Below are 27,058 nucleotides of genomic sequence, written 5' to 3'. Positions count from 1 at the left end.
AATTCCAACCCATTGTGGGACAGTACTTCACCTGGCCTCTAGGAGGGGCCCACCCTCCTGATTCCCCTGCTGCAACAAACCAGGTCCCCTGCCCTTTGCTTGGGTGTGTCTCTGAAAGGTGGAACAGCTCCAGAACCAGGGACAGGAGCTGGTCTGGCTGCCCAGCCTACAGTAGCAAGAAGGCAACAATCAATTCTAATCTTGAGGTAAACATTACTCTCCTCCCAATTATTTTCCTCTCCTTGTGGGAAATCCCATGAGGAAACACAAGAGCTGCTGGCTACCATAGTGTTGAGACAGATGACAGACTATTACTACTTGGGAGGTGACCAGGCCTTATGTAACCATCTGTCTTGGTTACATCTCAGGGTTTAAAAAAAAAGGGGGGGTGGGGGAGCTGGAGGGGAAGAGAGACTTGAATGGGATGCAAAATCCACAGGCATCACCAAATTTTAGAAGCTCCCAAAGACCTAAAGTGGTTTATATAAGGTGGGTAGGCTTTGTATTAATGGTAATTTCTTTCCTTTGATAACACCTTGACTTCAAGTTCTAAAGGATGACATAAAGCTGTTGCCTACTTTTAAAGAAGAGTAGAGCCTAAAATGAGTGTGATAAAAAAAAAGTTAGCTAATTCTGGTAGTGATAGAAATGGTGCCACACATCAACATCAATTCACAGGCAACTAACTGATAAAATTTTTTATTTCACTTTTGAATTTTTACACGTTTCCTGATTATTCCGTGTAAGGTGGAAACTAGAACTGTTTAAAAGACATACACAAATCTAGTACATCAATAACCGGGGATTTTTCTTTTTTTGCTATACTATTTTCACAACCACGGGTGTGCTTGCTAGGCAATATAACCATCACAGAAGCAAACGTGAGGCAGAATACTGGTAAGGAAAAACAAAGCAAGAAAGAGCTACCAGATATACAGACAGGCTCGTTCCACGTTCACTACTGCATTTTCAAGCGCCAAGTATTTAACTGCACATTTTGTTCAGCTAGAAAGGAGGGATTTTTTTTCTTTTTTTTTTTGGTTTGTTTTCATCAGTGCATGAAGGTTTCTTTTCTCATTTCAGCAGATGGACAAACAGATGGATACTACAGCTATGTGGAATGTTAAAGAGAGGGGGATACTGTGAGACTGGTAGGCCTGGGTATTCTGGATTCTCCCCAATGCAGTGATCATGCAACTTCCCTGCATCAGAGGGTCTTGTTTAAACACGTCTATGAATTTGGCTGGATGAGTACAGTTGGGAGATCAGGTACCAACAAGCATTATCAGGGCTGGCTGTTAATACAGAGAGGAGTCATGGATATTTAAAAATACTTTTTGATTCAGATCTTGGTGGCGGAAGAACAACTGTGCTGAAAACTGGAGGAAGACAGAGCTGCGGTGCTGGAAGCTCTTCTTGACTGAAACAAGGCCTGCTCACCCAAGTGCTCACCAATTTCCCTTCTCACCCCCTCCAGGCCTCCTATCCCTGTCCATATAGTATTAAACTGTGAACAAAAGAAAAATAAAGATAAATTTCAAAAAGAAAAAAAAGGTAAAGCTGCAGGACAGAAACTTAAAAAGAGAAAAAACAAAGTCAACAGTCAAAAAGACAGTGGGAAAGAATGTTTAGATTTCAGAATTTAAAAGCCTGGAGCTGGGAAGAACCCAAAGACTGAGTACTCCTCATGTGAAAGGCAATCTCTGCAGAACATTATTCATAAAGTTACTAGCCAGGAGACAGATAAGGCCATTCATAAGATACACGGCTTGCTTTCTTCTTTAGCTCATGGTTACAAGGAAAATAGATTCCACAACTGAAGCACAAGTTGCAAATCAGTGACATTGTTGTAGGACAGGGGTTTTAGTCACGTGTGTTATATGAGCACTGGACCTTCTCATGGTGTCATAACCCAGTTAACTGCCACAAAGAATTCCAATTTTCGGCTTCGAGTTTCCTCAGAGGAAGACACTGGACATCTGCAGTCATGAACTTTTGAGTGGCAAGAGCCCCAACTGGTCAAGTGTCTATATGCCCTGTACAGGCATAATTACTGTGAATTGCCATTAAACTCGAATGCGAAATGACAGGTATCTCACTCCAAGTCCCAGCATCACATTATAATCACTACAACTTTCTGTACAACTTTACAATGGAGCAGTATTTCAGTGACTGTTTAAACTTTCCCAAAAGTTACAGAAAATTCAGGTCTATTTTTTCTACCAGTAAGAGTTCTGCTTAGTTACAAAACCCCATAATCACAGTGTTGTTTTTTAAAAAATTAAACACACAGTAATCCTGTCAATGTTAAAAATCAAAACTTCAGAATGCCGTGGCATTTATGTGACCAATCTGAATTTAAGATACAAATACCAGCTGTTTATCCCATGGACCATTTTTGCTAGGCTGAGGCTGTGAAAAATCGAAAAGTCAATGTACGATTTTTTTTTTTTTTTTTTTTTTTTTATCGCACAAAGGGATATAAGTGGAGGGTACAGAGTGACACTGAACAGATCACGGAGCACAATAGACATTAGTTCTCTCCCTCCCCAGCATCTCCTTCATCTCCCTGGTTTTCCGACGTCCACAGCTGCAAGAGAAAAACAGAGTTATGATCAAAGCAGGGCTACTAAAATGTACTCTCGGCGGTTTCCCATCTGTAGCGCCTTATCTCCCTCAACTCTTTAAAATTATTCCTGTATGAGTGCCAACAGTGATGACTAAAAAGGTCAAAACTTTAGTACGCATTCAACACTTTCAATTTAACTATACTTACAAGGCACAAACCTCTCTTGGGTCTTGGGCAATAGTGAATTATGAGGTGGGTGAGTAGACTGTGAACCCTCCAAAAGCAGTCACTGAAACCAGTAGTACTTACAGTGAGATTGTCCCTAAGCAACTGCATGATCAGCGTGCTGTCTTTGTATGACTCTTCATTCAGTGTATCCAATTCAGCAATTGCTTCATCAAATGCCTACAACAAAGAGCCTTTAGCAAAGAAATCACAGGTTTTCTGGAGCACATTTAGTCCAATTTTTTTCCTGCTAACAAATGAATATAATTTATCCTGTCCACTTTGGGAGAACCTAGGCCATTATTACCTTGTTTGCCAGCTGTTGCAGCTAACATATAATGAATGTTTATAAAGCACCAACAATGACAAAAATTTTTAGGTAAGTCAGCAGGTTATCATTGTTAATACAGCATTCATTCTAGGCAGATTCATGTAATTTTTTAATTACCAAAGACATTTCTAGTAATACTTTTAGAAAGAAGAAAACAACAACAGAAACAAAACAAAAAACTACAACTCAAGTTTGCAACAGCATGGATGGAACTGGAGAGCATTATGCTAAGTGAAATAAGCCAGTCAGAGAAAGATAAATACCACATGATCTCACTCATTTGTGGAATATAATGAATAACATAAACTGATGAACAGGGACAGATCCAGAGACAGCGAAGCATTGATCAGACTGCCAAACCTCAGAGGGAAGGTAGGGGAGGGTGGGGGAAAGGAGGAGAGATCAACCAAAGGACTTGTATGCATGAATATAAGCCTAACCAATGGACACGAACATCAGGGGGGAGAGGGTATGAGTGGGGGATGGGGGTGGGCTGGGGGGTTAATGGAGGGATGAGGACACATATGTAATACCTTAATCAATGAAGAAATGAAAAAAGAAAGTATTGCATGATGAATAAATCTACATTTCACATTAAAACAAAACAAAACACACTACAACTCAAAAGATCTGGATACAAGGAATCAAGGGAGAACAGAACTTCACACCACTAAATCTGGTTCAATTATGCAATGGAACTTCATTTCACACACTTTTTCCAAATTCTATAACCCAAAGCTTGACAAGAAACAACAAACTGCCTTCACCCTGAATTATCCACAACCACCCCCCCAAATACTAATTAAACAACAAAAATAAAACACAAAATAGAAGGTGTTGAGAAAAAATCAGAAAGTAGGTATGAATTTATTTCATAAAATATATACCCAAATATATATTTTATGAAAATAGTCCAAGACAATGAGTTATATTCAGGAAATAAGTTACTAAGAACAGCACTGTTTTGCTGTGATCAGAAACCAGAGGGCCTTTCTCACCGTTTTCGCCAGGCTGCAAGCCTTTTCAGGAGAGTTCAGAATCTCGTAGTAAAACACTGAGAAATTCAGTGCCAGGCCAAGTCGAATGGGGTGTGTAGGCTGCATTTCTTTCTTACTAATTTCAAATGCTTCCTGGTAAGCCTGCTGAGAGTTCGACACAGTGGCTAAAAGAAAGGTAAAAAAAAATATTAAAGGTTGGGTTCTTTCAGAGGCTGCATCACACACCGGACCACTATCAAATTATCTTACCAAACTGGGCTGGATCAAATTGATTAACAATCATTTGCTAAATGTTCTAATTTAAGTACTACATTAAATGCTTTGGGGAAAAACTAAAACAATATGACTAAGCCCACAAAGGCAGTAAGAAATACAGAAATAACCTTTAACAAGATAGAACATAAAAAATATGCTCTAGTGGAAAGGTCATGGACTTTGAACCCAAACTTGAATTACCAGCTCTTATTCACTAGGTGTGTGGCTTGAAGTGAAAACTTCTGTAGCCTTGGTTTCCTTATCAGAAGAATGAACAGACTTCCACCCGAACTCCCAGGGTTGTATAAAGAATAAATAAGACTCTACAATATTTGGCACATAATAGGCACTTAATAAAACACAGCTATAATTATCACCATCACAGTAATACATGTATGAGATAAAAGAGATGTATCACTCTTTATATGGTGCTTTCATGCTCAAGTTTCACCTCTAAAGAGAGCTACCAAATAATCCTCAAGTTAAAATTCTCTTTGGAAGTATTACTACACCAGAGTTTTAATTTTTGTTAAAATTAAAAATTCTCACTGCAGGGTATTTTTTTTTTTGGGGGGGGGAGGGAGAGAGAAACAATGATGTGAGAGAGACATATCAATTGGTTGACTCCTGCATGCTCCCCAACCAGGACCGGAGATGGAGCCTGCAACTGAGGTACATGTCTTTGACCAGAATTGAACCTGGGACCCTTCAGTCCACCGGCGGACGCTTTATCCACTAAGCTAAACTGGTTAGGACTGCACCAGACTTTTAATACCCTCCCTATCTTCCCCTTAGATACATTTTGATCTGTCAACCCCCATGACCTCGTTTATCCCACAGGTCAGCACAATGCTGTGGTCTGAGTACTGTGATGTTAGTGTCTACAGTGAATAGACAAGGCAAAAACTGTTAAAATTATTACAAAGGAAGACTGACTCCACTAGTGCTCAAATTTCTTTTCTTTTTTTGAATGTTACTTACTTTGCTTATTGTCTCCAGAAGCCACCTCAGAAAGATATCTAAAATAATCTCCTTTCATTTTCAAGTAGAACACCTTGCTTTCCGGTTGTGTAGCATTGGGAATAAGATATTTGTCCAACAGCTCCTAAAAAATGATTCACATTTTGTTAAGAATCTGGAAATATTATTTACAAGATGTTAAAACTATGTCTGAGATTCAAGATACACACTACCACTTCTAAATATTTTTTTGAAGATTAAAAAAAACATTTTTCATCCAAAGCGTTTAAAAGTTTTTAGCAGATGTCTGTTTTCTTCTGTTAAAAATCACTTCACCATCCATAAGGGGTTGATTAAAGTAGAGCCATACAATGGAATGCTATGTAGGCCTTAAAAATGATGCGGAACTACACTGTTAATATGAAAAGGTTCTCAAAAGAAGTCTGAGTGAAATAAAAATGGCAGATTACAAATATCACATGAATCTTATTTTAATATTAAAATATGTGTCTACACGCACAAAAATATGTACAGAAAAAGTCTGGAATGATACTCTTTCAATGTTAATAATGGTCCTCTAGGTGATAGGAACTATCTGTATGACCTTGGACAAATGACCTAACTATCCTTAGCCTCCGTTTCCTCTGCTCTCCAACAGGAAGCACAATAGCCATCTTCTAGAGTAGTTATGAGAAAGAGCTAAATACATAAAGTGCTTAACATGTTGCCTGGCACATAGTAAGCACTCAAAAGGTAGCTACTACTATTATTAATAATAAATTCCTTTAAACATTTATGCTTACAACAAAAGCAGTTCTGAAGGAGTCCAAGCTTCGTAAACAGAGCAATATTTTCGAAGAGTTGTTTTAGAATGTGGCATCCTGAAAAACTGGTTAAGAGGCAGTAAGTACCATGCGTTCTTCACATTCTTTCAGATGCTCTTAAAAGCTGGTCTACATTTTCAGGAATTATGGAACTTTCTTGCCCTTGGAATACATGCCATACTTCATCTGAATATCAGATGCACCTAACATTCAGGAATTAGTGCACCATTAACAAACCCCCAAATTACCAACAGGCAACAAATTTAGTCATGACATTCTTACACTATGAGTCTAACAAAAAGAGCAGCTCAATGCAAAAGCTTAGTTATAAGGGGATGTGATCAATCAAAGTGAAAAGATGCAAAGAGCAATATTAATTTTAATTCTTTGCAGACAGACAGGGTGCAACTCCTTATGGGTTAGGGATGAGGAGAACTGCCTGATGGCTGACAAGCTTTGTACAGGTTTTCAAAAGAAAGGTGTCATGGGCAGTAACTCGGAGAGGCAGCCAGCAGGGGAGGAGGTAGATCCACAAGTGTGAATTCCTTTTCCCTTCAAAGCAGCCCTCACCATTCATTTTTACCTGATTTCACCTGGAAGAAAAAGAAAGTTCCCAGTGGGCTCAGGATGTGAGGGAAAGACAATATGATCATGGTTTGCTCTAGGATATGCACCCCTCCCATCCAACCCCAGATGGTGGTCAGAGTGAAAGCAGTTAGGAATCCATCATCTGACCAAGGTTTCTATAAAACATAGGAGAGGAAAATCCCCAAACAGACCTACGTGGCTAACTTTTGGACAAAAGCAGGACTTTACACGGGGCAGAGGCTAAAAGGCAGCCTAGCTTTTTGCTCCTAATATACAGAACAGCCTATCTGTACTGCATCTATCTATAATCCTGCCTATCTGGATTCGATTTCTAAAGAAAAGATGGAGGAATGTTGACTAAATGTTCCTATTTTTCACAGGTCTTTTTGAAGGGAGAGAGGAAAATTCCCCATCAGTGATAAGCAACCTCTGATCAAATAAGAGGTAAGAAAAATCACTTCATATGTTTAAAAATTACTTGCAAATGGTTTGCAGCTTTCCAGTATATTCAGACACCTTTGTCTCATAAGCTGTTTGAGAGTTTGCATTTGAACATTAAATTAATACAACTTACAAATCACTGTTTGAAACAGAAGCACTGGCCTTACCAGAACATCGTTGCAGATGTCCTGCAGTTCTGCCTCTATCTTCTCCCGGTACTCTTTGCCCATCTGCTGCTTCTTCTCGTTCCTCTCTGTTTTCTGTTCAATGCTGGAGATGACACGCCAGGAAGAACGGCGAGCGCCTACCACATTCTTGTAGGCGACAGAGAGCAGATTTCTCTCTTCATTGGAGAGTTCATGCCCCTGTTCCGTGACTGCCTTCATAGCTGCAGCCATGTCATCATAGCGCTCAGCCTGCTCGGCGAGTTTGGCTTTCTGTACCAGCTCACTTTTATCCATGGTCATTCCCTAAAACAAGAACAAGAGAAAAAGAGAAGCAAATGTCAGGCTTCAGGGCCCAGAAAATGCATGCATGACTCTTATTCCACCCATCTGAAAAGAAACATACCTGTATGTGTAACATCTATTTCCAGATGCCCTCAACAACACTGACCAGACACACCTATCAACTTAGGTATTTTGCTAAGATTTTTTTCTTACTTTGGTCAGTTAATTTCCCCAACAATACCACAGGGTAGATATGTTCATAACAATCCGTCCCCCTTTCTTTGAGGTGAAGAAATAGAGGTTCAACGAAGGCAACACAGCTTAGAAATGATAGAGAGCCAGAACTCAAATTCAAGTGTCTCTCTCTACAATTTTTGTTTTCTTCTACATTCCGCATCTGCCTCCTCAACACATAGAGACTGCTTAATAATGATTTCTTTAGAAACTTATGCTACGTATATGTTCTTTACTTTTTTCAATAATTGTCCTGTTTTGACCAAATAATGTAGGGGAAAATATCTTAAGTGTGATGATTGCTTTAATCTTCAGGCAAAAAATAAGATTTTATGTTATATTTGGCAGTGCCCATCAAGCAGTAGGTACCTAAAAAATATGTGCCATTTTTTTCATATCTTCTGTGATTTGCTAAATTTGTTACAAGAATACACTGTAGCATAAATCACGGGCAGGCAAATTTGGCTCTAGCACCAGCCCTGCTACTTACAAGGGGTATGACCTTGGTCAAATCACTTAACCTCTGCGCTCTGTTTCCTCAGTGGAAAATAAGAAAACTACCAACTCTCCACAGGATTATATATAATAATCAGGCACTAATTCAGTACATGGTATAGGTTGCAAGAGATATGAGTGTATTCTACAACATGCACAGCAACAGAACTTCAAATTATAATTGAGTTCATCTAAAAGTTTCTCTGAAATAGACAAAAATCTTAGTGGCTTTAGTTTATCATTTTATCAAACCCTTTATACACCCATCAGTGAATGCCTTTTAAATTACTCACCTCACTTTAGTCAATTCCCCACTATAATAATCACCATTTATAGAGAACAGTAAGTTTTGGATAACATGTAGCTAAAAATTAGCCAATACAAATTAATTTTATGTACTATTGGTTTAAATTTCAATATATCAATCTGTGCCAGTGTAAAAATACACTAACATCCCAAAGTATAAAAAGATAAAATACTACTTTAAATAGTAATGGGAATATCAGTATTTTTAAAACAAATTCATTACTATACAAACACACACACACACACACGGTATAAAAATTTAAGACTCTGGAAATGGTTAATAATTTCAAAATAGAAAAGGAAGTATAAGCCCTATTCACAAACTGGTTTTGCCTTAAAAGTCATTTTTGTATTTTCAAGGGAGAAATTCTACAGATGCCTGTACCACATAAAAGTATTTTATGAGATGGAACGCAATGATAAGATACACCCCACACCTAGACAATTCAAATAGTTGGTTTTTTAGTTCAGAACTATGTTATTTCTTCCCCCTGCTTATTACCTAAATCATATTCAGAGCTGTGTTTTATATAAGGCTCACTAACTCTAAGCTTACACTCAGTGAAAAGGTCTCACCTTGATCCATTTGACATCTTCACCCACATCACTAGAATGAGACTATGAGAGTTAATAATCCTCACAAAATATTTGATTTGCTCTCCTACATTTCCTGGCAACCCCCTGCATGTAGGAGGGGTCACACGATTAGTTCTGTCCAATGAAATATAACTAGAAATGATGCTACTTCCAGGTTAAAACTGCTAAAAGCTACTTCCAGGTTGAAACTGCTAAAAGCCTGTATGGTTCATCAGACTCTCTTCTTACAGCAGCCACTGTCACAAAACAGTGGAGTTTCTGTAACCCGAGTCTGTAAGGTGAAGGAACCCCTGCAGACCTGCACTGGACATGCAATGGGAAAAAGAAATAAACTTTTGTTGGGTTAAGTCATGGACATGGTGGGGCTGTTTGTTACCACAATACAACCTAGTCTACTCTTAATATAATAATATAAGCACATCAAAAAAACATACTGCCGAAGCCGGTTTGGCTCAGTGGATAGAGCGTCGGCCTGCGGACTGGAAGGTCCCAGGTTTGATTCCGGTCAAGGGCATGTGCCTTGGTTGCGGGCACATCCCCAGTAGGGGGTGTGCGGGAGGCGGCTGATCGATATTTCTCTCTCATCGATGTTTCTAGCTCTCTATCCCTCTCCCTTCCTCTCTGTAAGAAATCAATAAAATATATTAAAAAAAAAAAAAAAAAAACCATACTATTGGGGGGGGGCGGGAATGGAGGACAGTATTACGGTAACTATAATACTGTCAATAATTCACCATCTTAAAATTATATACTCTCTCAATTATGTCTAACTTTCTTGACCATAAAGTCTTTGAGATCAGGACACTATTTCCATCATTAAATAACCCTACTTCATTGTTCCTAAAAGAGAGAAACAGAAAGAAGCCAACTTTCAATGAACTTTAAAAATTTCCCCGTCTGTAGACTAATTCAAAGTCAGCAGTCACTTAGTCTTAGTGGTCCACTCCAAATTCATAAAACAGCACCTATGCAACTCTACATAGGAAAGATTCCAGTTAATAAAGTACTGGCCACAAGCCAATTCAGAGCTAAGCCATCCCATGCAGTATTATAAAAGAGTAATAGAGAAGTAGGAAGGATCAACACTGCTAAAGGAGACCTGGAAACCGTTTGGCTCTACTAGACTCCCCAAGTAAGATGCCTCCCCTTCCCAAACATTAAAAGTTAAATCATACCTCTTTAAAGAATCCTGACTCTCCTTGGGACCTCCCAAATGTACACATTCTATTTCTCAAAATAAAATGGGATCTTTCTGGTTTGGGGACAACTATTTCAAGTTTCTTTGGGATCACTGCAAGAGCTCTTGGAGGTTGAGAACCCATCATGATATGGAAAGACTGACCACACGCCTTAAATAAAGGATGAATCTATTTTAAAAATCTGAATTACACATACAAAAACAACTTACAATGCCCTAACCGGTTTGCGGACGGAAGGGTCCCAGGTTCGATTCCGGTCAAGGGCATGTACCTGGGTTGCAGGCACATCCCCAGTAGGGGGCGTGCAGGAGGCAGCTTATCTATGTCTCTCTCATCGATGTTTCTAACTCTCTATCCCTCTCTCTTCCTCTCTGTAAAAAAAATCAATAAAATATATTAAAAACAAAACAAAACAATTTACAACAAGTAAAAGCCATAGCTAAATGTCCTGATGCCTGCTGTTTATGTAACTTTTGACTTATATAACATGGATTCTGAAGCAGCAAGACCAATTTCAACAGGAAATGGGTTACACACCACCCAGCAGTTTGCAGGAAGGCAGCAGACAAGAGAAATTAAATTGTTCCTACTTCTACATCTATAATAACCCTCCCATGCGCCTTTCCCTAGTCTCACTGCTTTCAGTCTCTCATTATCTTTAGCCCACTTCATGTCTTTGCTACCAGATCCATTCTTCATTCTTGACACTCTGATCAAGTCACTTCCTGCTCAAATTCCTTTAAAGCCCCCTCCTGCCAATAGCAGTCCAATTTTTCCCTCCAGTAAGGATTTCCAACCATCTTTCCCAGATTTTTCCCAAAACATGCCTCCCGTGCAATACGTACTTCTCTGGCAAAATGGTTTTCTTACATACAAAGTATTTTCTTTCTTTGTTCACTAAGCCACTCCTCTACCTGGAATGTCCTTTTCCATCTATTCTGCATACAAAATTCTTCCCAAGCATGGCTCAAATGTCAACTCCTCCATGAAGCCTTTTCATAAGCTACTACACCTGAGCCGTTTAATATGATAGCCACTAGCCACACGTGGCTAATGTCAGATGTTTAAACTGTAATATTTGAAATATGGAGTTAAATTTTTATTAAGTATTTAAATTAATTTCACTTGTTTCTTTTTACTTTTTAAATGTTACCACAAGATAAATTTAAACTACATGTGGCTCACATTGTATTTCTATTGGACAGCATTACTCTAAACTAAAAATATTCTCACAAAGCATTTTCTGTATACCTCTCTTAAGGTTTTATCACATTTCTTTAGTACCAAAATTATGTCTATATTCCTTAAATCCCTTACAACACCAAAACTCCTTGAGGGCATATCCCCCACAGCACCTTGCACATATCGGTATCAACAAAAATATCTGCTGAGTAAATGAACAGATCCCAAAGTGAAAAAATAGTCAAACTGCAACCTTGGTAAAACTCTTTCTCTCTTCTTAAATAATTCAAAGCACCTATTCTTCATAAGCACATTAAGTCCTTCTTATATTTGTACCTCAACCCTTGTATTTCTGGCACCTACTTCAAAATTAGTCATGCCTCCACCCTCACTCCATAACTTTCAATGACTCTCTTCTGGCTACTCCGTCAAATCTAAACTCTACCTGGCTTTCAAAGTCCTTCATAACTTGGCTTTTCAAGACCTGTTAAGACTTTCTCTTGCAGTATTCTCCAACATGCACCTTTCTCCCAGGCTGGACATCACTGAATACTCTAAATGCCATGATCAAACATGCCTAAAATTGCTTCTATACCGTAGTCTTCCCTTATCTCTGGTTTCTCTTTCCACGGTTTCAGTTACCGGCAGTCAAATGCAGTCTGAAAATATTAAAAAGAAAATTCCAGAAATAAACAATTTGTAAGTTTTAAATTGCAAGCCACTGTGAGTAGTGTGATGAAATCTCATGACGTATGGCTCGGTACTACCAGGACGTGAATCATTCCTTTGTCCGAGACTCTAGCCAAAGATGCTACCTGCCCGTTAGTCACTTAGTAGCAGTTTCCATTATCAGATCAGTTTTAGAGAGAAAGAGGAAGACCACATTCACATAACTTTTATTACAGTAGATTGTTATAATTGTTCTACTAGCTACTGTTGTTAATTTCTTACTGTGCCTAATTTATAAATTAAATTTCATCATAGCTATGTTATGTAAAGGGAAAAACATAGTATATATGGAGTTTGGTACTACCTGCGGTCTTAGAACATATCGTCCGAGGATAAGGGGGAACTACTATAGTTCATTTCATCTAGAATGTCCTATTTACTTCCTGTCTAATACAAACTATATCCATCCATCTAGGACCAGAAGGCCTTCCCTGATTACGCCACCCCCAGCTGACCTACCCTGCCTATGAACCCAAATACACCTGTAGCCTATTACACAGTCTAGGGCTTCTCTATATCTACATTCTATGTCTTCTATGCTAAAGATGATGAGCCGTGTGCATGTCCTCAAAAGAAAAGCATTACATTTGTTTCTCATTTAATGCCTAAAATAGGCCAATCACAAAATTAATGTTCAAATAAGTATCTGTGAATTTTTTAAATAAATCATTACTGGGAGAGCAGAAAGAACACGGGCTACATATATGGGGTATGGTGGAAAGACAACAGGACAGTGTGTAAGAGCAGGATCTACCACTACACAGCCACATGAGCTTATTCAATCTCAGTCTTCCAATCTATAAATTGGAAACAATAGCTTCTACCTCAGAAAAGGTGGTACTGTGAAGATGAGGGGCAGAGAATTAAAGAATAAATACATGGAGGGTTCAAAGGAGGAAAGGAGGACAGCTGTAATACTTTCAACAATCAAGGTAATTTTTTTAAAAAGAAAAGTACAAAATTTTTTTTTAATTGCATAGTGCATATCACACCTCTCAGAGTGCCTATACATCACAAAATATGAGCTTGGAATTTATTTTACTTTATTTTTAAACATATTTTTATTGATTTCAGAGAGAAAGGAAGAGGGAGAGAGAGATAGAAACATTCATGATGAGAGAGAATCTTGGACTGGCTGCCTCCTGCAAGTCCCCTACTGGGGATCGAGCCCACAACCCGGAATCGAACCTGGGACCTTTCAGTTCACAGGCTGAAGCTCTATCCACTGAGCCAAACCGGCTAGAGCTGAATTTTTTTTTTTAAATATATTTTATTGATTTTTTACAGAGAGGAAGGGAGAGGGATAGAGAGTTAGAAACATCAATGAGAGAGAAACATCGATCAGTTGCCTCCTGCACACTCCCTACTGGGTATGTGCCCGCAACCAAAGTTCATGCCCTTGACCGGAATCGAACCTGGGACCCTTCAGTCCGCAGGCCGACACTCTATCCACCAAGCCAAACCAGTCAGAGCTGCAATTTTTTTAAAAAAAATATACAAACCATAAGAAGGAAAAGCAAGTCCAGATTAATCCTGCACAGGAAGTGAATATTATAATGTTAACATTATATATAAGACTTCACCCCTCAATGTCCTCAAAATGGACACAAATGTTAACTGTAACAGTTTTATTCAGTAGTTCCTAATTGAATTTTCTAGATGTTAAGTAATGATGGTTTATAATCAGGGCTTACTTTTCTTCTGAGACTTTGAAGGAAGGTTCCAGACCAAGATAAAACATTGACGAGAGCCTTTATCTTGCCTTCTAAAAGGCCTTAAAAGACTGCAGTCCATCATCAGGCCTAGCACCAACAGCAAAGTCACAATAGCAAAGCAGAAAAATTTATTAGAGCCCGAAAGAGGTCTAACCCCGCAGTAGGCAAAAGATTTCCTTATGCCAGCATAGATCAAGAAGTCACCGACATGCTCCAGAATGGGATTGCTCAAGCACAGCCATATAATGATGATGGCTGTCGGGCTGTTCAAAGCCACTAGATATAGCACTTCAGAGGGCAATCTAAATATCCAACAGGGGAGTGGTTCAAAGAGAGATAAATGTTACAAGATTACATGGCCATCAAAAGAAGGGACTTAACCCTAGCCAGGTTTTCTCAGTGGTTAGGGTCCCAGGTTTGGTCAAGGGCATGTACCTCAGTTGCAGGCTTGGTTCCTGGCCCTAGTTGGGGTGAATGTGGGAGGCAACCAATGGGTGTGTCTCTCACATTAATGTTTCTCTCCCTCTTTCTCCCCCTCCCTTCCATTCTCCCTAAAAAAAAAAAAAAAAAAGAAAAAAAAAATCAATGGAAAAAAATATCCTTGGGTGAGGATTATAAAAAAAGAAAGAGCCCGCCGAAACCGGTTTGGCTCAGTGGATAGAGCGTCGGCCTGCGGACTGAAGGGTCCCGGGTTCGATTCCGGTCAAGGGCATGTACCTTGGTTGCGGGCACATCCCCGGTGGGAGGTGTGCAGGAGGCAGCTGATCGATGTTTCTCTCTCATCGATGTTTCTAGCTCTCTATCCCTCTCCCTTCCTCTCTGTAAAATATCAATAAAATATATTTAAAAAAAAAAAAAAAAAAAAAAAAGAAAAAGAAAGAGCCCTAGCCAGTTTGGATCAGAGGGTTGAGCGTCGGCCTGAGGACTGAAGGGTCCTAGGTTCAATTCCAGTCAAGGGCACATGTAGGGGTTGCAGGCTCAATCCCCAGCGTGGGTGTGCAGCAGGCAGTCAATGAATGATTTTCTCTCATCATTGATGTTTCTCTCTCTCCCTCTCCCTTCCTCTCTCTGAAAGCAGTAAAAATATATTAAAAAAAAAAACAAAAAACAGAGAAAAAGAGAGAAGAAATTTAATGTCGTAGAAATACCTGTTAGAGATAAAGAAGGGGAGGGTAAATCTGCATCACAACATTTCATCTTTGTAAAATATCTCCTAAAAAACATTATGAAGAATAATTCTACAGATAGCCATGAAATACCAGTGGCCAGAAGGAAACATTCAAGAATAAGAAAAAAATAAAAAATAAAGGGCTCTCTAGCCATTGTTAATCGATGTTTTCTTTTTTAAAAAAAGCATTGCATAAAGCAAGAGTTGAAAATGACAGCTGTGGCTTTTGGAAGTATTAACTTTCACCTATGTGTTGTGTTCAAGGAAAAAAAATCCTCAATTTAATTGAATTTAATAATTGTTATAAGTTTAAAGTGAGGATTCTACATCTATTTATTATGTGTCAGGATTACTGAAGCTCTAATACAAAACAAATCTGAGTGGGATCTGACTCACATTGTATGACCTTGGGCATAGCACAATGGAAAGCCCTACATACAACAAATCTGAGCTTCTAAAAGAAATTAGGTGACTTTTAAAATAACTTTTCTGAATCTCGGTTTCCTAAAATGTTAAAAGGAGACATTTATAACTAACAAACAAGATGGTTTACATGAAATGAGAAGACAGCACATATCAAAGCTGCTTCTTGGAGAAGGAACCAGGATAGAATGAGAGGGAACAGGTTGTTTAAACATGAATGGTACTGACTGGCTTTATGGGTTGGGATGGGGTTTTATTCAGAAGAGAAAAAGGGAACTGCTCGAGGGAAGGTAGGGGAGGGTCGGGCTAAGGGGGAGAGATCAACCAAAGGACTTGTATGCATGCATATAAGCCTAACCAATGGACACAGACAACAGGGGGGTGAGGGCATGAGTGGGAGGGTGGGGGGGCAATAAGGACACATATGTAATACCTTAATCAATAAAGAAGGCCAAGGTAGATACAGAAATGAGAACAGTTATCAATCTAGAGAGGAAACTGCGAGGAACATCTTAAAAATCTAAGCTCAAAAGTTTGCATGGGGTAAGGAATTGACAATAAATTCTGAAAAACATTCACAGATGTACCATTCCAGATAGAACACCCATCCTATATAATAAAAGGGTAATATGCAAATCAATTGAACGGCAATCGACCGGTCACTATGATGCACACTGACCACCAGGGGGCAGACACTCAATGCAGGAACTGCCCCAGCCCGCAGGTCCCGATTACCTGAACGGGGCCTGCTGGCCAACCTCTTGGTCCCGTCTCCCCACCCCTGCTGGCAGGTTCCGGATTGCCCGATGGCGAAGGGGGAACCGGGGGTGGGTGGTGGTGGGGGGGGGGCAGGGCTGGCAGCCGGGGAAGATGGCCCTGATCGCAGGCCAGGCCTAAGGGTCATACCCATGCACGAATTTCGTGCGCCAGGCCTCTAGTAGCACCATAAAGGAAGTTACAGCTCTGGAGTCATTCTGCTAAAGGAAGAACAGATGCCAAGCTCCTGCAGGACAAGCATGGACTGAGGAAATCAGTGGAACCAGGTGGTTAGTGGGTGTCACCCAGTAAAAGTATTCCTGGCTCTTAAAGAAAACTACTCACTGAAAATCACCCACTCTAAAAATGTCTGTGTGCCATTCTACACATAAAATTCAGAGTCCTGTAATAAATTTAATTCCATTCAAATATTTGCAGGCTTTGTTAGAAAATGAAACACAGCATGTCTGACATACCAAGTCATTAGCATGATGTCCAGAGAACATGATTGTGGAGGGAAACTGCACTTCTATTTGAAAATCCCTTCCCTCTCTCACATCAGTTGTTGAGTATCATTAACTGTGTCCAATTAGTCAAAATTAAACCTAAAACAACGGAGGTGGTAAGTGATAAGCCCAAGGTCACACAATGTGAATCAGTGGCAGAGGAGACAATAAACTGATCTCCTGGCTTTAAGTGATTGATCAAAAAAGACAATATGCTAATTATGATCCATAAAGACAGCCCAATTGGTCATTCTTGTGAATAGGATTCAAAAGCTTTGGGCCCACCAACAAAATGGGAGTGACCCAGTCCAATTGACCAGTATCACACACAAACTCTAGAGGTTACTGGACCTCTGTGAGTCTTTTTAATCATGCACTAAATAGGCAAACCTACTTATTAATAGGGCTTTTGTAAGGAATAAATTTGTTCCCGATACAAAACATTTAACACAGTCTCTGCACACTGTAAGCACTCAAATGTCAGCCACAGTAGATTCTACACAAAAGTCTAACAAATGGTCAACAGTTGAAGGGACACTTACATACCTCATTTCTTTTAAATTCAGACAGCTTTCTTTAAAGACTTGTATAAAGAAAAGCATGTTCATTTACCCCTGCCTAGTTCTAAAACAGCGGTTATCACAGTTTACTGTAAATGTCTGTTGGCTCCCACACTGGATTATAAGCTTCAGGTAGGAACCTAGACTTTTATCTGTGGGTGCCCAACACATAGCACAATGCCTGTCATGCTGAATATGAAACTTTCTGATCAATTGATGCACTTTTTTGAGGAATTGAACAGGCTATTTCTATTTCCTATGTGGACTGAGGCAGGAAGACCAGATCTGTCCTATAAAATACGGACTATATTTCTACTCTGTCTTAGATTACTTTCATTCTTTTTTTTTTTTTTAAGATTTTTATTGATTTCAGAGAGGAAGGGAGAGGGAGATAGAGATAGGAACATCAATGATGAGAGAGAATCATTGATCGGCTGCCTCCTGCATGCCCCCTACTGGGCATGTGCCCTTGACACATACAACCTGAGCATGTGCCCTTGACTGGAATTGAACCCGGGACCCTCCAGTCCGTAGGCTGACGCTCTATCCACTGAGCCAAACCAGCTAGGGCTACTTTCATTCTTTTTAAAAATGAATTTACTGGGTAACCTTGGTTAATTACATTATATGTTTCAGGTGTACAATTTTTTATGAAACATCATCTGTATATTGCATTGTGCACTCACCACCCAAAATTAGTCTCTTTCTGTCACCAAACGTTTAGCATCCCTCCACCCCCTTTCCCTCTGTTATCTGTACCTATGAGTTTGTTGTTTTTTATTTTTAAAAAGAGCCACTTCAGTTCCAATCAGAAGACAACACTACACTTTTTAATTGTTTCTTAGCTACCAACTGTTATATTTACAGATGGAAACTGAGCTTCCACAAACCCTTGAAATACTTTGTGTCCATCTCTCAAAAGTCTAATCAGCTATACAATTGGTCTAGTAAAGAAAACAAAAAAAAAATCCATTAATTATGGTTCACCTAAATGTGCAAAGCACTAAGGATTTATATCAACTCATTTAATCCTGAGAATGTCACTGTCCCTTTTATAGATGCCAAAACTTACCTGCCCAGGGTCACACAGTAAATCCAGTACCTGGCTCTTTCCTCTATGTGGCACTACTCCTAAAGATCAACTATGATTTTCAATGCTTATTTAATAAAAAGATAGAATGAACAATTTTTCGAAGATTCTTCAAAAGGTATTACAGTGAGATTTGAGAATTGGCCTTAATTCATCTAGCTTTAAAAGCCAAAATCAAATGAGGCAGTTAGAAACAGCATATGCCAAAAATTCACCAGACTGTTAAACAAGCTTTTAGGTAAGATTTATGGACAAACAGTTACAACGGCCAGGGCCCACGTGTACTTTATTGTCGCCTCCAATCTCTGTCCAGGTCAAGGCCATTCAGAAATAACTTTTATTGTTGGCTCTCTTAGGGAAAACAATGAAATAAACTTACATAATAGAGGAATGGCCAAATTTTTTAAAAAGTAATCTCACTCCAACTCTGCTGGGAATGACTTGTTCTCTAGAGGTTGTCAATCAATTTCACCCCATTTTAAGTATTACAAATACATAACGATGCCTATATTAGATCTTTTAGCAGAGAAAGCAGTTAAGGTGATTGGATTTTAGCAGGCACATCACAAAATATATTCATCTATATTGCCTTCCTAAGTATTCCCCTTAGAAAAATTCCTTCAGAATCCAATTCTGTAGTTTCTCCATCATGACATACAGATGATACTAAGATCATATTCGTATTGAGACCAAGATGGTTCCAAATCTTAAAATTAATTATACAATTAATTTCTTGTTTCCTGGCTAGTGAATTGTCACCTCTCCCTAGAAAAATGTAGGAACCCAGAAATTTAAAGTTGCTTAACAGCCCGGCCCCGGTGGCTCAGTGGTTGAGCTATGAACCAGGAGGTCACTGTTTGATTACTGGTCAGGGCACATGCCCGGGTTGTGGGCAGGATCCCCAGTGTGGGGCATGCAGGAAGCAGCTGATCAATGATTCTCATCATTGATGTTTCTATCTCTCTCCCCCCCACACCTCTCTGAAATCAATAAAGATATTTATTTTTTTAAAGTTGCTTTACAAGGAAATTTTAGTTCATTCTCTAAGGTATCCATCCCCATTTAAAGGAAAACAGCTTAGTTTGATGCCACTGAAAAAGCAGGCAGCATAACAGGATGTTTAATTTAGAATTTTCTCTCTACTCAACTCCTCCTCACTAACAAAATATGAAAAAATCTAAAACTCTACAAAAAGGTAGTATGATAAAGAAAAATCAATAAAGGTGGCCCTCAACAATGAAGGTTTAAATTAAATAAATAAGGTCCTGACTAAACTCAACTAGATGAAGAACCTAGGACTGGATAAAGCCACAAAATAACTAACTAGCTTTCTCTCTAGTATGAAGCAAATACTAGAAAAAATGGTCTTTCACAAGCAGTACCATTCCTTCAAGCCAGAATATATATACTCCCCTCAACAAATTACATTGTACCTATTTTCCAAAATAGCTAAAATTCCTATTTAAATACAATTACGGTGTACACACTGAAAGATATATGTGTCTTCTACTACAAGTAGAAACCTATCATTAGAGCCAGACTGCCTGGGTTTGATTCCTGGCTCCAACACTTACCTTGTGCTGTATTTCCCTAGGAAAATGATTTAAGTTCTTTGTGCTTCAGTTTCTTCATCTGTAGAATGAGGCTAACAGTGGTTACCTATCACTGGCAGTTATAAAGGGTTCTTGAATGTGTAAAGTGCTTAGAACAAAGCTTGGCACATAGTAAGGAATTAAGTGGTGGATATTATTATTACACATTAATTGTTTGATGCTACCTCATCAGTTGGTGAATGACAAACGGATAAACTCCATATGTGTCTATGCTATATAGCATATGTCTAATCTATATATGCTCATCTTCATTTATATGTTCAAAAAACATTTATTAAATATCTACTATATCCCAGATCCTTATTCTAATTATTGAATTTGTCACAATAACACATTAAAGACTATTACCATTTGCAATACAGAGATGAGAAAATGTGCTAGAAAGAATGGAGATGCTAGACACAAAATTAGGTTCTGTTAATACTATGTCAATTTTTGAAAGCAGCATATACAAAACGGTTGGATCTCATCAGAATGCAACTGGAGGAAAAAAAAAGAAAGCCATTAACAGTGAACTTAGTGATTAGAAAACAAAACCAAATTCTTATATTTAACAATCTACAGTTTGTAAAAAGCCTCACAACTCTGGAGCTAGAGAAACCAAGAGATTAAGCAGCAGGCTGAAAATCACAGCTAGAGCTACAGGCAAGACCTGAATCAAATTGATCTGATGCCAAGTGCTTCCATGTCCATAGTCAAATGAGCAAAATGCATTTATTGCAGTGGCCCCAAAATCTGGAGACTCTGTCTTGGGAGCCGGCATCATGGGAATGTGCTCAGCCTGGTTTTATGGAGGCTGTCTCCCGGATCTATAGAGCTCCAATTCTAAAATGGCTTCAAGCACTGCATGATGGGAAATGTACAGAAGATTATAGGGTAGGAGCCATACCTCAGAGGCTGACAGTCCATAAATATTTACTATTGATGAAGGAAGATATTAAATCTGAAAACCAGGTGTGTGGTCTAGGCTAAATCACCTCACTTGTCATAAAGACTCCATCTGTAAGATGGGTGAATGGTTTCTTATCTCTTTGAAAGGAGGGGCTAGGAAAATAATTCAGCAGTTGCTACTGAATTATTAGCCTTCTATTTTGAAGACCACAGGTTAAAATTCTAATTTGGGTCCAGAAAATGGACAGGTTTTATCCTTATCATCCTGTGTGCTGCTAAGGACATAGAAAATGAGGGCTCAGGTAACAGAGATACATACTCCAAAATTAGGAATGGGGTGTATTGGAAGTGTTCAAGAAGAAAATCACTAAGAACCAAGTAATATTTATACATTTAAGTTTCTAACAGAAAAATGCAAAAAACTGAGTAGCCACATGTTCTGTTCTATAGACTGCACATATGTGTGGTTTCATTTGAACAATTGAGACAGAGTGAGAAATGCAATTTTTATATTCTTACAAGTGCTTCATCTTTCTGTTTGGGCTCCTGTGGCCTCCTGATTTTATATGTTCATAGCACCATCTTGCCAAATTCTATCTCCCACACAGGGCAAGTAAAATCAGATCCTGATGCTATCTACCAAAGAGAAGCGCAGTGAAGGCAAAGACACGAGACACGAATTCTTACAGAAAGGTTGGCAAATTGTCTTACCAATACTGCCACCTTTGAAAACCTCATTACATGCAGAATTCTCCATTTGCAATAGACAAAGATGTACTCATATTATGAAGACAAGGCCCCAAATCACTTCCACCCTTCCCTACCACCAGGGAAGCCATCAGGCAAATTTCAATCCTAAAAACATGCTAACACACAGTATGGGGGAATTTTGGGCGAGTACACAAAAGGCTCTGGCATTAATGACGGTAAATACCGTGGGAAAATATTCGATTCTCAGTCTCCGACATCTTTTTTTTTCCTGAGGATCCGATCTGACTCAGTAACCGGTTCCAACAAATGCATTTTCTTGATGCAAACCTCAACCCTGTGCTTCCCAGGGAACCAGGGAGTCTCGGGTCCCACCGGGCTCCAAAACCAGAGAACGAGGATGAAAAATGGCTTTGCTGCAAAGTGGGAGGGGGGTTATCTCGTTGCTCTCTCCCAAGGTTAAATCCCTTACCCATTCTGAGGGAGTCAAGCAGGGGCACGGGGGCTCGAGAACTCGCCCGCATTTGGTTCAATTTTAATTTTTGGAAACCGGAAAGCAAGGAGCAGGGGTGACAGGGCTGAAAACGTTGGATCTCAACACCCAAGGTGTAGGGAGGAGTCGCGCGGGGATCGAAACTGGGCAGTGAAGGAGGGTCCGGGTTGCGCGCCTCGCTATCCCTTCCGGTCTGGTCCGGAGCCGCACCCAGCCCGCCGGGCAGTCCGCTGGCGGCGAGGGCGGCCGGGCCTCTCCGGAGCCGAGGGCCCGGCCCCGGAAACAGGGAGGGGCCGCGGTGAGGCCGGGCCCGCGCCGCAGGCGACCGCGCGGGGCAGAGAAAGGCGCGCGCCACTACTCCTGGAGCCCACCCGGGGGTCGCCCTGGTCGCTGCCGCCACCGCCGCGAGTGGGGAGCTTTGGAATGGGCCCCCGGGGGCCCCGAGTGGGCCCCGCGCCGCACTCACCGTGGGAGGTCGGCAGGGACAAAGACGATGGCGAGCGGAGCTCCGAGCGCGGTGACCGCTTCCTTCCCAGGCCCACTCCTCAAGCAGCAGCGGCGGCTGCAGCGGCGGCACGGCAGCTACCCCGGCTCCGGAATCGGCGGCGGCAGTGGCGGCAGCTCCACTTCCGCTCCGGTCACCACTTCCGCTCCGGCCCGAGCTCCGCCCCGTTCCCTGCGCCGTCTCCTCATTGGGCGAGCGGGGCACGGGGTTGCCCCGGCCGCCCTAGAGGGGCGCTGAGGGAGGGAAGAGGAAGCGGAGCGGAGGGCCGGGAGGCAGCGGGCGCGGGAGGTCGGAGGGCGTGGGCCTGGAGCGAGAGGGAGGCGGGCGGAGGGGGACGGAAATAAGGGCGGGGGAGCGGAAAGAGGAGGAGGAAGGAGAAGGGGCGGTGTGTGGGGGGGAGGGCCAAGGACTGGGTCGTGTAGGAACCTGGAGAACTGGGCGAGGTTTGGGGTTGGGCGTGCTCTAGGCCGGCTCTACTTAGGCTAAAATTCGCGGGGGCCAGGCCGAAAGATTCCGAGGTCATCGGTTCCCACCCCACCCAAAAAGTAATCGCCACGGCGTCGGAGGCAGAGATCTGTCCCCTTTTGCTATGTGCGTTGGGAAACTGGACCTAGGGAAGGACAGAAATTGCTCATTCCTAAATTTTCGTTTAAGCCTCTGTTCAGTCCTTCAAGGTACTTACCATTTCCTCCTTTGTGGACTGAAAAGGTGCCAGAAATTGAACCGGTACAGGCCTTTTTTTGAAGCGTCTATGATCTCTTCATTGAATACGCCGCTTCCCAAGCTCTTAGAGGAAACTTAAGGAAACAGGTCCCCGACTCCCGAAACTGATCTCTCCATTATCAACATTCTCTTCCTCCCCAAGGCAGTTGATTTTTTTTTTTTAATGGAATGTATTGGGATGATATTGGTTAGTAAATTATATAGGTTTGAGGTGAAGGAGGTTGACAAACAGTTCTTCAAAATGCCTCTCACCTCTACTTCTTTCATCCAGTCTTTCAACAAATGGTAATTGAGCAGACGGTGTGCTTAGCGTTGGAGACACAGCAAGGACAGGACAGAGGGGGCCTGGTCTTGCAGTGCAGTCCGGTAGGAGAAAGAACAAAGTGAATAGGTCTTTGTCATCTCTCCTTTACCCTGACTCAGCTTAATGATAGCTTTCTAACTCATCACTTTACACTCAGCCCTGCCCCCATCAGCTCCCAAAGTGATCTCTTAAACATGCTATTCTTTTTTTTTTTTTTAATATATTTTATTGATATTTCACAGAGAGGAAGGGAGAGGGATAGAGAGCTAGAAACATCGATGAGAGAGAAACATCAATCAGCTGCCTCCTGCACACCTCCCACTGGGGATGTGCCCGCAACCAAGGTACATGCCCTTGACCGGAATCGAACCCGGGACCTTTCAGTCTGCAGGCCGACGCTCTATCCACTGAGCCAAACCGGTTTCGGCTAAACATGCTATTCTAATCATGTCCCTTTCTTGCTTAAATCCTTTGGTGATTACTCAGACCTGCAAGATCATTGATAAGCACCTTGAGTGTGACAAGGTTCTCCAGAAGCTGCCCTTACCCTTTAGCCTTTCCCAGCTCTTTGTCCCCCAACATAAAACCCCAGTTCAACTGGATGATTCCTCCTCCTCCCAATGTGCTTGCTCCAGTATTTCTAAACCGTTTGTGTTAGTTGCCAACGGTTTTTACAGAGGGAGATATTTCTGTGAACAGAAATCTGCATCTCTGCCTTGTCTGGTAACACTGTGTCCACATTTCTGTGTGGCAACATTCGGCTCAAGCCAAGGAGTGGCTGCCCACTCTAGATCAGGCATAGACTTTTCCAAGTGCCAGGGACCCCTCCTGATGGGGTCTGCTGTCCTCATTCATGTTATCTGTCATATAGGCATTTGTGCCAGTCACCCCTCATCCCACCTTTTAACTTGAGCAAGATTGAAAGAGAGTGTTGTGTAATGAAAACAGCATGGATTTGACATCAAAACCGCAGGATTTGAACCCCGGGAAAGTTTCTCAGTGTAAAAAGTTCCCCGTGGGAATATCCAGAGACTGCTCAGGTTGAAATAAGCCTTAATGTGATGTGACTGTGCCTTATCCCCTGATCCAGAAAATAGCCTAGTGGGTCGCAGGGCTTGTGGTGATTACACCACAAATGACATCATCCGTGTACGGAGGGAACAGAAGTGCCCTTTTGCCAGGCATCCCTGGGTGCCTGCTAATGTGTTGCATGGGTTCACTGCTTTCACCATCTCTGCATTCTAGGCCAGGGGTCAGCAAACCACAGCTATTAACTGACAGAGACACAAAGAGATACTAACATACAATGTGGTGGATGCAGCCATCGAAATATACCGTCTTTTCCCGTGTATAAGGTTATTTTTTTCTAAAATCATTAGACTGAAAATCAAGGGGCATCTTATACACGGAAGCCAAGGAGGGAGCTGCCAGGTGCATAGCTGCCCTTACCTTGTCAAACAGTCTTCCTCCAATCACGAGCCTTATTGTTACTGACATCAGCTGATGCCCTAATTGGAGGTGGAGGTGGATACTGCACAGATGCAACAGGGACCAGAGCGTTCTGAGCCCATAAAGATGTCAAAAAATAAAAAGATACTAAATACCGGTAAGCGATTCTCTTACTCTGCAAAATTCAAGTTGAATGTAATCAGTTATACAAATGAGCATGGAAATAGAGCTGCAGAGAGACAATTTGGACCTCCTCCCACTGAGTGTTTGATCAGACAGTGGAAAACAGGAAGAACAACTCCTTAAGATGCCAAAAAAGAAGAAGGCCTTAAGAGGAAAACCAGCAAAATGCTTAAAATATTGATTTCTTAATTTTGGGTTGGAAAAGTGGGGGATGTCTTATACATGGGGGTGTCTTATACACGGAAAAATAAGGTATGTGCACAGGGTATTATGGGAGCCTGGGATAAGGGCACCTAACCATCTTGGGAATGTGGTGGGAGAGTAGGAAAGACTTCCTGAAAGAGGTGATACTTGAACCTTAGAGTCCATATTGAATTTTTAAAAAAATTCATAGATTTTATTTTTTTAGGGCAGCTTTAGGTTTACAGAAAAAGTAACCAGAGAATACAGAGTTCCCATATACCCAATCTCTCCTACCCACTGTTTCCCCTATTATTAAAATCTTACATTATGTGGTACATTAGTTATAATTTATGAACCAATGTTGATACATTGTTATTAATTAAAGTCCACAGTTTACATTAGGGTTTATTCTTTTTGTTGTATAGGTCTATGGATTTTGATACATGCATAATGTCAGGCACTTGCCATTACAGTATCATACAGAACAGACTCACTGTCATAAAAATCCCTGTGCTTCAACTATTCAAACCCCACTCCCTCCTTCACCCCAACCCTTGTTATACTTCTCTTATATCCCTTAGTTTTGTCTTTTCCAGATGACATATAGTATATAGCCTTTACTGACGTTTCTTTCATTAAGCAATGTGATTCTTTCATATCTTTTCATGGCTTAAGAGCTCATTGCTCTTTATCGCTGAATATTCCAGTATATGAATATTTATTCCAGTTTATGAATGTTCCCGTTCTCCATTTACCGACTATTTGGGATTGACTTATGTTCTCCAAAAAGGTATGTTGAAATCCTAATCCATAGTACCTATGAATGTAACCTTATTTGGAAAAGAGCCTTTGTAGATGTAATCAAGATGAGGTCTTTAGGGTGGGTTCTAATCCTATATGATTGATGTCCTTATAAAAACAAGAAAATGGCATAGGGAGTCACACAGGGGAGATGACAGAGGCAGTGATTAAAGTGATGCAGCTACAAGCCAAGGAATGCCAAGGACCCATAGCCACCATCAGAAACTAGGAAGATGCAAGAAAGATTCTATCAGCGTCTCAGAGGGGCATGGACCTGCTAAAACTTTGATTTCAGACTTCCAGCCTCCAGAACTGTGAGAGAATACATTGGGTTGTTTTAAACCATCTGGTTTGTGGTACATTGTTTCAGCAGCCGTAGGAAACTGATCCCCCTCCTGAGGGACATCTTGAGTCAGCTTTTGATGAATAAAGCTGCTTATAAACCTCTATGTACAGGTTTATGAGTGGACGTAAGTGTCCAACTCTTGGGTATACCTAGGAGCACAACTACTAGATTGCATGTTAAAACTGCAGCTTTGTAAGAAACGGCCAAACTGTCTTCCCAAGTGGCTGTACCAGTTTGCATTTCCACTGGCAGTGAAAGG

General features: G+C 40.8%; 1 protein-coding gene across 1 annotated transcript; it reads right to left on the bottom strand.

Moving 5' to 3' along the window:
* Positions 1 to 683: 683 nt before the first annotated feature.
* Positions 684 to 23,126, bottom strand: YWHAB (tyrosine 3-monooxygenase/tryptophan 5-monooxygenase activation protein beta). Its single transcript, XM_080685766.1, has 6 exons — positions 22,772 to 23,126; positions 7,359 to 7,661; positions 5,360 to 5,483; positions 4,124 to 4,287; positions 2,879 to 2,974; positions 684 to 2,590 (listed from the first exon to the last, which is right to left on the bottom strand). Exons 2-6 carry the CDS (start codon positions 7,656 to 7,658, stop codon positions 2,534 to 2,536), a joined length of 741 nt encoding a protein of 246 aa, XP_080541892.1. The 5' UTR covers positions 7,659 to 7,661; positions 22,772 to 23,126; the 3' UTR covers positions 684 to 2,533.
* Between the last annotated feature and the right edge of the window lie 3,932 nt (positions 23,127 to 27,058).

Source organism: Plecotus auritus, assembly GCF_963455305.1.
Source record: "Plecotus auritus genome assembly, chromosome: 8".
Taxonomy (NCBI): Eukaryota; Metazoa; Chordata; class Mammalia; order Chiroptera; family Vespertilionidae; genus Plecotus; species Plecotus auritus.
Note: the sequence above shows the minus strand (reverse complement) of the source record. Positions and strands in the feature narration are given on the sequence as shown.

Coding starts and splice junctions, on each gene's coding strand:
- YWHAB (XM_080685766.1), bottom strand. CDS start 7,658: ATGACCATGGATAAAAGTGAGCTGGTACAGAAAGCCAAACTCGCCGAG. Junction 5,484..7,358: donor ACATCTGCAACGATGTTCTG/GTAAGGCCAGTG, acceptor ATCATTTTTTAG/GAGCTGTTGGACAAATATCT. Junction 2,975..4,123: donor CTTGCAGCCTGGCGAAAACG/GTGAGAAAGGCC, acceptor TCTTTGTTGTAG/GCATTTGATGAAGCAATTGC.